The sequence below is a fragment of the Artemia sp. Qi Xiang Cuo genome, chromosome 8 (genome assembly GCF_049724085.1).
Source record: "Artemia sp. Qi Xiang Cuo chromosome 8, ASM4972408v1, whole genome shotgun sequence".
NCBI classification, from domain to species: Eukaryota; Metazoa; Arthropoda; class Branchiopoda; order Anostraca; family Artemiidae; genus Artemia; species Artemia sp. Qi Xiang Cuo.
The window spans coordinates 50663445-50676004 of NC_142801.1; the positions used below are offsets into that span (position 1 = coordinate 50663445).

At 35.5% G+C, this 12560-nt stretch overlaps 1 protein-coding gene across 2 annotated transcripts in view; it reads left to right on the forward strand.

Annotated features, from left to right (window-relative positions):
- The window catches only part of LOC148949527 (uncharacterized), a 117009-nt gene that overhangs the window by 32877 nt on the left and 71572 nt on the right, over positions 1-12560 (forward strand). For both annotated transcript variants that reach the window (XM_089093543.1, XM_089093544.1), the window contains exons 5-7: positions 3433-3658; positions 5856-5982; positions 10068-10248. In XM_089093543.1, coding sequence (XP_088949669.1) covers positions 3433-3658; positions 5856-5982; positions 10068-10248 — 534 coding nt within the window. The remainder of the gene's footprint in view (positions 1-3432; positions 3659-5855; positions 5983-10067; positions 10249-12560) is intronic.

Below are 12560 nucleotides of genomic sequence, written 5' to 3' on the forward strand. Positions count from 1 at the left end.
ATGAGGGGGGTCACCATATGAAACGGTGCATCTTTAGGCCACAGGTTGCTTCTGAAAAGGGGTCGTTCGGATTAATATTAGGGGGAAATACCTCCTTCCCCTGCTGTGTCTCTGTATAGATATAACACCCCGTATTAATTCCTAAACGCGCATAAATGTCAGTTTGACGGAAAAGGTGAAAGAAAATAGGAAGTTATAGACCAAGTCATTTTTATTTAAAGATTTCCATTGGAGGATTTTTTCAGGGGGCCGAAAATGCAAATAATATTTGTTCAGGACCAGGTTTTTCTGATTTATGATGTCTATTTGGATTCCCCCTTCTCCCATTCTCTCTCGTCTAATAAAATATCTGAGCCGAGTAGCCATGGGGGCTCTTGCACCAATCTTGACATCTGTATGCCCAAAACCAAAAGGCGTATGTTACTCTTTTCAAGAAAGAGTTTAGAAGTGAGAAATGTTCCTCTTGTAGACTTTTTTTCACTGGCCTCATTTTGTATTGTATCTCCTTCATGCATGGATCTTTTTGTCTGAAGGACCAGTTAGAACATTTTATGTTTTAGATCCTAAAATGAAGCCTCATTATTCTAGTACCTGGCAATTTTTGCGTCTAGATATGCCTTTTGGTTTTTACATAACATATAAACATTACAGATTATATTATAACTTAATATGGAGGTCAAATTTAATTTAAGAATCCAAGTTAAAACTACACACTTAAAATAAAAACAACACATCACGCGTTTAGATTCTCTTCAGGATGTTTTCTATTTATCTAAAAAGGACCCAGATTATAGTTCTAACTTTCTTTAATTGTATGGACTGATGTTTCCTGCAAAATAACTTTAATTCAGCTTTTTTAAAGTTTATATACGATTTCTGTTCCTTTCCTTTTTCTAGCAATATCTCTTCTAGTGTTGCCAGAAAAGCAGCTGTGCTTCTGATTTTGGATCTAATTTAGGATATCTACCTAAATAAATAGAGCTTTGTTTATAAGGCATCAGACCTGCGCGCTCACAGACCCATCTAAAAAATATAATGTTTGTTTACATAAGATAGAACATAGATACAGTCGAATAATGGAGAAAACGCCAAATGTGATATTTTTCTGTGGTATTATCTGACGAAGTAAAACAGACTTGGAAAAAAAAATTCCTGACAGAATGCCAAATCATGCTTTTATTACTTCAGATAAACGTTACTCGTTCCATATTTGTTTGAAGTGTTTGGAGTCTGTAGACATAAACTTTAAAATTAGGATGCATTAATCAGAACTGCACTGTTTTGGGGTATAATACCGTTTTTCAAGATATTTCGTCACTTTTTATTGTAAGTAGTTAAACAAATTTTCCCACTAAAGGGCCAGATAGATATAATGGTTTTTCAAGTTAAAAATAGTCATATTTTCTGAAAAGAGGCCCGATTTATGTTAGCTTTTCACCTAAAAATTATAGTTAAAGCTAATTTTTAGCTTGGCTTACAGGGAACTGAGAGTTTACAAGTTTTAATTTGAGAGGTAGCCCCACTCTTAATTTTGGTAATTTCTGTTCGTGTTGAGTTCTACCTGCTTATAAAAGACCGAGTCCGTTGATTTTTTAATTAAAATAAAGTTGCCATCAATCCATGGATAATTGGAGAAAAACCCAAGTTTTTCTCGTAGTCTGAGTGAGAGGTACAACTGGCATTAGCCTTTTTCAGGAATGTATAAAAATTATGTCATTTTCCCTTGTTGATAGATACTCTATTATCCATCCATACATCTTGAAGCAGAACTAAGGTAGATAGTCATAGAACTTTAGGGATGACCAAGATTTCTGGGTTAACTCATGGCGGACAATGTAGACTGGATTTGTATGCAAAAAAAAGGGGGGGGGGTTACTGCATTTGCTTGAACTCAGGCGAACAAGTGACCTAAGCCTAATAGGCTCGCCTGCTTAGAGTCTCAGGCAGACTACCGTGTTTAGGACTTTCCGTTCGTTCAGTTTTATCTATTATGTAGAGTAGTATCTGTTTTCTTGTTTATTTTTTTTTAATTTAATGTGATTATTAAAGTTAATATCTGTTTGTTCTACGTTTCATTTATTCATTCATATTATTTTTATTCATTTTAATAATGAGTTGAATTAGGCCACTTGTTGCAGATAAAAACTACTTAATTATTTCTTTGTAAAATTCTTAATGGTGAATGAAACTAGCAGATTCCAATCTTTGAGCATCCGCACTGTCCAAGTATAAAATATTTGTCCCGAAAACGCTCGTTTTTCAGCGAAGAAAGGCTACCTATTGTTTACGCATATGCGTTCTTTATACTTTAAATATAACACTACTTCTATCTAACCTTCACTACTACTGGTTCTTACAATTTTGTTAAGGTGATAATGGTACTTCTGCATTATGCGGGCCCATCGCTATAGACTATCGAGGAAACCAGTCAAGAAACCCGTTAAACGGGCTATTTGCAAGAGACCGCTATAGATAAATGATTGCAAAGCCGTGGTTTCTCAATGAGTTACAATATTTAAACGATTGTTTTTTGGGGTTTAGGGGGGGGGGAAGGTACCTAGGTTAGGTTAGGTTACGTATTTAATATATGTTATGCTTTATCCCCCCCCCCCACTCCTATTCCTAACTATTATATGTTCATCCTATTTTTTTTTATTTCATTAGCATTAACCAAACTTGACTTCTTCGCGGTGCCCGCATAATGCACCAGTACCGTAATAACTTCAGGCATCCCGATACTCCTGTGTTTCCTTGGGTCTTTTCTAAGTATGCAAGTTGTTCGTAATATGGTCTTAGTAACTAGGGAAGAGAAATGAACGTTTTATTTATTCATTCATATTAATTTTTATTCATTTTAATAATAGGTGAAATTAGGCTACTTGTTGCAGATAAAAACTACTTAATTATTTTTTTTTTGAAATTCTAAATGGTGAACGAAACTAGTAGGTTCCAATCTTTGAGCATCCGCACTGTCCAAATATAAAATATTTGTCCCGAAAACGCTCGTTTTTCGGCGAAAAAAAGCTACCTATTGTTTACGCATGTGCGTTCTTTAGACTTTAAATATAACACCACTTCTATCTAACCTTCGCTACTACTGCTTTTTACAATTTTGTTAAGGTAATAACTTCAGGCCCCACGATACTCCTGTGTTTCCTTGGGTCTTTCCTAAGTATGCAAGTTGTTCGTAATTTGGTGTTCTTTATAACTAGGAAGAGAAATGAACGTGTACTGTTTTGCTTCTCAATCTAGATTGAGTTTCTCTTCTTTTTTTTTCATAAAGAAGAATAGTCTCAATCATAGGCCTATATATATATACCACGTCAGTAATCTATTCCTTTCTACTTGAAAATTTCAAGAAAAGTATTGTGTGTCGTCAGTTTCTTTCCCCATTGTAGCTAACTATAGTTGTTAATGTTTTTCCATTTTTAGATACCAGCTTGAAAGATGGGCTATTTCACGAATATAAGAAACACGGGAAAGTAATATGTGTAAAAGTGTCAGGCCAAGGACCAGAACGATTTGCAATAGTGACCTTTAAGAAATTGGAAGACCTTGAAAAAGCTTTGGAAGTATCTAAAGATAAATTATTTTTTGGTTCCAAAATTGAAGTTTCTAAGCATGATGGGCCATATGACGTGGAGGATAACGAATTTAGGTGAGTTTGAACTTTGTCCTTGTTACTAATGAATGATCACGAAGGAAGTCTAAATATAAAATGATGGGGAAAAAGTGAGTCTATCATGTTTTGGAAATCTGACATTTTTGTTTACTCTTACTTTTCATATTGTTATTATTGCAGATAGACTTTATTGTTAGCATCACCTGAACACAGTAGGGGGTTTGAGGAACTCAGGACGCACACTGGAATCTTGTTCGACTTGGGCTCACACATGGGTGAGGTGTACTTATTGCCATATCTACGCACAAGCAATAGGTTGCCTGATACCATAAACAGACACTTATAACTCCTGTTGGCTGGGTCAGATTTGGCGTAGATATGGGCTAAATAGACACTAATTTAATCGCCTTTGCCCAATCCTCCACGCAACCTGGTCACTGTTTTTGTCTGAACACTTTCCCGAAATAGCCTAAAAATTCCCATCCATTTTTGTGATCTTAAAATGAAACTTTCATGCTCCCCATAGTTTGAATTTAATGCCTTCTTATTTCTCGTTGACTTAAAGCGTGACCAAAACTGGATGTTGAAAAAAAAATGACGCGAAACATATCCAGATGACAACGCTGATACCGGTATATGGTATTCCGCTTTTTGTATAGACATTTGTTTTTTGCATATCATTTTGGGACGGAAAAGTTTTAATTACACTTTTTTCGGGATTATTGCGCAAATATTTACGTGGCCAAGAAATTCTTCAAGAGGAAGGGGGTTTAGATTTCATTGCCTATGTGTTGAAAGTTTTTCTTTTTTCTCTAAATAAAAACCGCAGTTTCTTTTTATCTCAATATGCCAAATATTCATTATGCTCCTTTTAAAAGGTTCATTGAAGCTTTGGAGAATTGTCGAAAGTTTAATCTGCATAGATCATAATAATGACTTACAAAAATTAACTTAAAACTAAACCTTCTGTGCCATGACGCCGTGAAGTTACACCAACTGTGACCCTGGATCATAGTTGCAGAGCAACGCTTCCGACTATATATCCTAGGTAAAATCATGTATGTTGCATTTCACGTCTGTCGTTCGCTGTAGATTTAGACAACTGTGGGAATTAATTTAGCAATGTCTCATGGTGGACACCTCTCATGGTGGTTGATGGTTAGAACCTAGAACCTGCCGTTTCATGAAGAGGTAGTTTGGGTCCCAGATCCCATTTCCCCAAAATCAGACATTATTTTCTATTGGGTATCGTGATTGAAAGAATTTAAGGACCCTATTTCACTCCTATAAAAGGTTTGATGGGGCACTATCTTTTAAAAAAACAACTAGGACACCTGCTCTTACGCCCCTCCATGTTTATTTGCGATCCAAAAGAACCTGGTATATACCCTAACGACATGAGCTTAGAACCCTCTAATTCTGCACATATAAATGATCTTATTGTTTTATAAAAAGGCATAAGTAGGACACTACCTATTACTTCGCACTGGCTTTGTATGGAATCAGACAATTATTTCTGTTCGACTACGTGATCACCCGAATATTGCCCCCCCCTCCGCCTACAGAGGTCAGATTGATTACGGATCCCGAAAAGACACAACTAGGACACACCCTTACTTTTGGCCGAGTTTCATAGGATATGGCCATCCTTTCTGGAAGATGTGGTGATGACAAGATGCGTTATGTTAGATGTGCAAGCTTACCTCCCTTTTTCTGCCGGATCATCACCGGACTTATTTCAGTATAGTCCTGAGGCCAGTTTTAGGTGCATGCAAAATTTTGAAAACTCAGAATCAAAACATTACACCTAGCAAAAATAAGTCGGAATCTGAGATCTTGAGATCCACTGTTCCAGAATTGTTTTCTTGAAATCTAGATAATATATGAAATTTTTATACCAGGATTCCGAATAGAGAATTCCGTGTTCTACACAACTTCGACGTTACACGATTCTTAAAATGGTTGCGTACTTTCGGTGCTATGGCTGTTTCGTTTCTTTTTTTATGCTATTTAATAGGATTGCCGAGTCGAAGGATTTTTGGGAGAGGTTGTAGTCTAGCCTCACAAAACCAAAACTTCCTTAAAATTGGTACTTGTCATCTTCATGAAAATTTCATCTTTGGTTATCTGCCAGTTTCTTTTTGCCATATCGCAGAATTTTGGATATAATAAGAAAAAAAAAAACACGTTTGAAAAAAGATGCGATTCTCATATTTGAATATTTTTGTTTTAGGCCTCTTGAAGCAGAACTAGATGAGTATCATCCAAAAGCTACTCGAACACTGTTTGTTGGTAATTTGGAAAGGGATATTTCACTTGCTGAATTAAGGAATACATTTATCAAGTTTGGTGATATCATTGTAAGTGTTGTTTTTCTCTGAAATTTACTGAGTAAATCATATTGGAAAGTATTTCTCCTTGAGAAGACTTGTGTAAAATGCGTTTAATCTGAGTATAAGTAACCCAAAGCTAGTTTCTAGTGCTCCAGATTATGGGTCTGTCTGAATTTGGACGTAATGTTGATAAGCACCTGTGCAGCAGTGAGAGGAGGCTCTGGCCTGCTGTCTCCCCATACCTAATCTGGAAATTTCATGAGTTTCTGTTGTTTCTTATATTTTTAATGAATTTTATTTGAAATACAACTGAATTTGTGTGCCAGCCAAAAGTGCCCCCCCCCCCCGCCCAGAAGCAAATTCCGTGTATGTGCCTGAATGTTGTATTTTGTGAGTTAGCTTTCACCATTCTTACCTAGTTAGTTGGCTCAGAATGAAGTAATTTGTAGCTTGGAACATGCTTAGACAAATAGATGTAAATATATGGTCAGAAGAGAAATACAGTTGCTACCTATCTACATGTTCACTTATCTAGGCTATATTTGGAAAAGCATTGTTTTACTTTCTCAACTTATTAGTTTGGGAATTCTTTCGGCTTTTGGATTATTTTTTGTTGAGTCAAAAATATAAACAGACGATTTAGTTGTTTAGACCAAGGGTCACTGGCTGCATGTTGATGTGTATTTTGGGTTGAAAATAAACAGGGAATTACGGTTTCGGATTGATTGCTTTCTTCCTAATGCCATTACTTGACGAAAGTCAAAAGGGCCAATTGACGCCGTCAAAAACGCGTCATACGATAGCTTCTCCTTATTTAAATGGGGGAAACGTCTTTAAAGTGATAGCCCAATAGTTTCTCGTAGTTCTGGAGCCTCCACCTCTCCATCCCATAATAGAAAATTTACGTTCTGGTCTCTGCATATGAATGTCCATTAGTTGCGCATGGAAAAGCATCAAACTTATTTTCTAAAATATTATTTCTTACGTCCCAGAGGTCTCTATCTAAGTACATCTCTTTTCCCTCGGCGAAGGTAAATCAATTTTCCGTTGCCATGGACACTGCTCTCCATGCAATCAATACTCCAGGAAATCCATGACAGGCCTGTTCCTGTAAAAGTCTCCTTTCGTTGGAAAGTTCCTGGCGTTGAAAACTCTTTTGAATAGGAAAAAGGGGTGGGTTACAATAGGGCTTCCGACGTTAAAATGTTTTAAAGGCGAAAAATAGTCTTATGCTACATGGTTTTATCCTTCGACAAACTAAGTTAATAGGAAATATGTCAAAATGTCTAGATTAAAAATTAGGACCACAGAAAAAAAAAGAAAAAAGCAATATTAATATTACAACCCGAAGCATATTTATAATCGCCTATGTAATATACGCTATTTAATCACTGCTTTAAGAATCTTCATTATTGGAAAAATTACTGACATTGAAAATCATTTGATATGTATAAAACCCCCCGCGAGCAATAAGTCTGTTCCCATAAAGTGAACGACTCGGTGATTCAGAGATCATGCAAACACCAGAGCTGACTTACATGCATCTACTGATTAGGTCCTTTTTGAAGAAAATAAGAAAACTCTTTATTGAGCATGTTGAAAATAAACTGCGTGTCACTTATGCTAGTATACTATATTCGCAAGATAGTCTAAAGCGCAAGCTTTTAGCAAAGTTGTACAATAGTATGGCCCCTCCCTACATGCCCTATCTAACCCCATTTTGGCATGTCAGATGCTGATAAACGTTAACAACGCAAATTATATGTTAAATTGCTAAGTACCTTCTCCAAATCCCTATTTGGTTTAAAAATTCTTATATTGGTCGACGTTTTGGGATCACAGAGCCCCTTATTGGTAGGGATTCATAGTTTTACAGTTTAATAAATCCGCCGTCTGTACATCTATGGAACATGTTCTTTCTTTAAGTTGATCTTATTGCATGTATTCGTTGTATGTTTACTGGTGTTTTGCAGTTGATTTAGTTTTCTGTATATATGATGGGTAATATAAGTTCATTCGTTCATTCATTCACTACTCACAACTCATTGGAGCCCAAGCGCCCTGATATTCTCTCCCATGAAGTTCTTTTATTATAGCCCTGGAAATTGGGATAGAACCACTTTTTTCGTAAAGCCTATTGTTTGATATGCTGTCAATCAAACAAGTACCTAAGGCTATCCTTAGACAAATCCTGTGGAAAACATTCTTGCATACATTCCTTAGCCTCTCGAAGCGCCCACGTCGTATCCTTCCAAACTTCTTTCACCTGATAGTAGTATGTATGTATCGTTATTACTACAAGCGTTATAACTACGGGGGAAGGGATTCTGTTTTCTGCAGGGAGGGATTTTTCAAATACTTTTAAATTTAAAAATGTAATTGCTATCAATACACAGGGGGTAATTTTTAAATACTTTTAAATTAAAAAATACGATCGATATCCATACATAATTTTCCGTGGGGGAATTTTCATTGAATTTTCTTTATTTTGAGATCGCAATAAAGCGCGATGGGTAAGCTACTTTAGAATAAAAGGAGTAGAGTAAGTTTTAGGTCGAGGCGCTAAAATTTCTCGTTTTGAAATGTGTCTAAACAAGAAAATGTTATGCTAAAATTGCTGTCTTTTTATAGACAGCCTTGTATTTTTAGGTTATCTGCTTCTCAAAAGGCATGTATCTAGGCACTTATGCTAGAAAAGGGTCATCTTAAATGACGTTGGGGGGGGATTTTTGAATCAGACAGAACAACATCAGACAATTTATGTGAGCTCATTGAAGAATCGAACAAATTGTGAAGGTCACGAGTTTTCGGGGGAGGGGAGGAGGGGTTAACACCTGGCTTTTCCTCTCCTATGTAGTTGCAGGTTTTTCTGCATCCACTTATGTGGGTGTCATAAATTAATTTGTGTCATACGATTTTGCACAAAATAACAAGCCTGGTTATCTGGCCAACAGAACCAGGAGGCTATTGATAAACTGTAAATAAACAGTTGGGCACTGTTCCTCTTGGAGCACAAAGAATGATTATTTTTGGCGGTGTCTCACAGTTGAAAGTCACGACTTTCCTCCCTCACGCTCTGGTCCAGAGAGAGAGAGAGAGAGAAAAGTGAATTTAAATTCTTCAATTTTTTTCCAGATCCTGGACTAACATACTGACCTGAAATCAAAGATTAGCTTTTTCATAATTGGATGGCAATAGTTAATTAGGTTAAAATAATTGAAGCATGATTGATAACATATTTTACATTATACATAGTACGATACATTTTTAAATGTTGTTGAACTACGTGAGTGCACACAGCTTTGATCCTGGTAGTCTTGGGAACACAGGATTTTTATCCGGGGAAGGGAGCAGGGGTTTAAAAAGAGAACATATTCTTATGGACTTTATTTAGTAGTCTCGAGTAACATTGTAGCCTGGACCACTTAAATAAATTGTCTGGCTTTTAATCTTTTTTTTCACCGGGGCTATAGTTTAGATGCGTTCTAAGAGGTATTTATCATTCTTGTCTTCTTGGTTATTTTTTAAATTATATTTTCTCTTTTTTTCGTCAAACGGGTCGGAATTTAGACCAGTATGAGGGTCGGACAAACATATCAGGCTGGGTGTTCAAATTGGGTACGACCATTCCCCTGGATACGACACTGGAGTTGGGTCAGGGCTGGGGTATCTCCCAAGATTGACCACGGAAACTTCGGAAATACAAACAAAAAATGCAGTTTCCAGTGGTCCTAGAGACCCCACAATCCAAGAAAATATATTTCTTACCTCTCCCTTGACAATTTGACCAGTATAGCCTGCATACCGTTGGTTTTTAGCTAAGGTCTTAAATGATATTTTGTGTTTTTACGTAACTGATTTTATATTTTTTGTTTCGTCTCCCATAGAGGTCCCCAGAGTAAAACTAGAATGTTTTAATTTTTTTCAGTACAAGAATAAGTACAGTTTAGGTTGCTGTACTTAACACTTAAAATAGATTTTTCGGTTTAAACTTTAGATCACGCCTATTTATTAGTGGGCAAAGGAAACACTAAAGAACCTTATTTTGGATGCTCTTCTACCTTAATTGCTTGCTTGTTTTTGAGATTTTATTCTTTATTATTTTTTTTCAGGATATTGATGTTAAAAAGCAAGGACTGAACACAGTTTATGCTTTCATTCAGTATTCGGATATTACTAGCGTTGTTAAAGCCATGCGTGATATGGATGGAGAACATTTAGGGGCCAATAGAATCAAATTGGGATTCGGAAAATCAATGCCATCGCCGGTAATGTGGATTGATGGCGTTGGAGGTAGGTCTAATAAAATCCTCGCTTTATTTTTAACATTTTATACCATTTGATACCTTTTTATCCTGTCTTGCTCTCTACCTGTCAATTCTCGTCTTTCTCCCTCAATTCTTGTTTTCTTTCTCCCTCCGTCCCTAACTTTATTATCCTCTGTCTCTTTATTACAGTGACCCACCCTCTAGAGATAGCGAAATTGCACATATATTTCTCTGTTAATGTCTACGTTTTTAATCTTCCTTCTTCCTATTGTCTTTTTCTGTATCTCTCTTTATTATTCTTTCCTATATCTAGCTGGTTTGCCGTAAATCCTATGTGAGCAAAGAGGAAAAGGGAAAAAGTTTTTATTGTCTCCAAAGCTTTGTTGTAAGGTCTTATCGAAATAATTTGCAGAATCTTTGAGAGCAATAAAGGCCAGGATTTGTCCTTTCACCATTGTTTCTTCTTTATATCTTTTCGTTCATAATAAATATTGTAGTAAATAAATCAAATAAGAAAAAAAAATTCGAAATTATCTGAGAAAAAAAAAAAAAAAAACACCCTTAAACTCGGCATCGGAATAAATTCAGGTATAGGGTGCGGTCTAAGATCCCTAACCTAAAAATCAATCTTTAAAAAACTCGACTCTCATAAGTTTTTTATTTATTCTTTAAATGCATAAATACAAATAAAAAAGTCGGAAATTTTTTTTTTTTACTCTTAAGAAGCATAAAAAAGGTGAGTTATCAGTAGTAAGGGGATAGGCACTACTGAATACACATGCACTTACATAGGCCTGAGGCATGAATATGCGTGTAGTTTAACCGGTACATTGACTTGCCAGGGTCAGTCACCTATTACTACGAACGATACTTGTCCTACCAGACGGGTTTTCTAATGTGACACTCATTTTTTTGGGTATAGTCTGGTTTGGTGGGTATAATCTGGTTAGGTGGGTATAATCTATTCCATGACACCTTTCCAGTGCATTTCATCATAACATGTTTTATTATTATTTTTTTTGGCAATTGAATTTTTTTTGTGGGTACATATGGAATCCGGTTAATAGCCTGTAGCTTAAAGGTATCTGAGATCTCGCTCCAGTATCGCATACACTATTAGAGATATCAAAATGATATCTCATTTGCATTAAGCTAACTCAATTTGCGAAAAAGAAATTCCATTTACACAACTCTGCTCTGATTGAATTCTCGCCAGCAATGACTCGAAAATGACACGTAATCACTGCTAAGCCTTTTGTTATTGCCAGAGGAAATTGTTATACCTTTTAAAATAGCTTTACGGGGTTTGAGGGACTCTGTTGTTTTATTCCGTGTGATTTTTTCTTTACATGGTGTTCGTTCAAAAAGCGAGGATTTCTTTTAAATAAATAATTCTAATACCTTTTAAAATAGCTTTACGGGGTTTGAGGGACTCTGTCGTTTTATTCCGTGTGATTTTTTCTTTACATGGTGTTCGTTCAAAAAGCGAGGATTTCTGTTAAATAAATAATTGTTATACCTTTTAAAATATCTCTACGGTGTTTGAGGGACTCTGTTTTTTTACTCCGTTTTATTTTTTAATTAAATTGTGTTAGTTCAAAAATTGATGATTTCTGTTAAATAAATAATTGTTATACCTTTTAAAATAGCTTTACTGGGTTTGAGGGACTCTGTCGTTTTATTCCGTGTGATTTTTTCTTTACATGGTGTTCGTTCAAAAAAGCGAGGATTTCTGTTAAATAAATAATTCTTATATTTTTTCCGTTCAATTGAAAGTGAGGATTTCTGTTAAATAAATAATTGTTATAACGTTTAAAATAGCTTTACGGGGGTTGAAGGGCTCTGTCGTTTTATTCCGATTGATTTTTTCTTTACATGGTGTTCGTTCAAAAAGCGAGGATTTCTGTTAAATAAATAATTCTTATATTTTTTTCCGTTCAATTGAAAGCGAGGATTTCTGATAAATAAATAATTGTTATACCTTTTAAAATAGCTTTACGGGGTTTGAGGGACTCTGTTGTTTTATTCCGTGGGATTTTTTCTTTACATGGTGTTCCTTCAAAAAGCGAGGATTTCTGTTAAATAAACAATTCTTATATTTTTTCCGTTCGATTGAAAGCGAGGATTTCTGTTAAATAAATAATTCTTATACCTTTTAAATTGACTTTACGAGGTTTGAGGGACTCTGTTGTTTTATTCCGTGTGATATTTTCTTTACATGGTGTTCGTTCAAAATGCGAGGATTTCTGTTAAATAAATATTTCTTATACATTTTAAAATAGATTTACGGGGTTTGAGGGACTCTGTTGTTTTATTCCGTGTGATTTTTTCTTTACA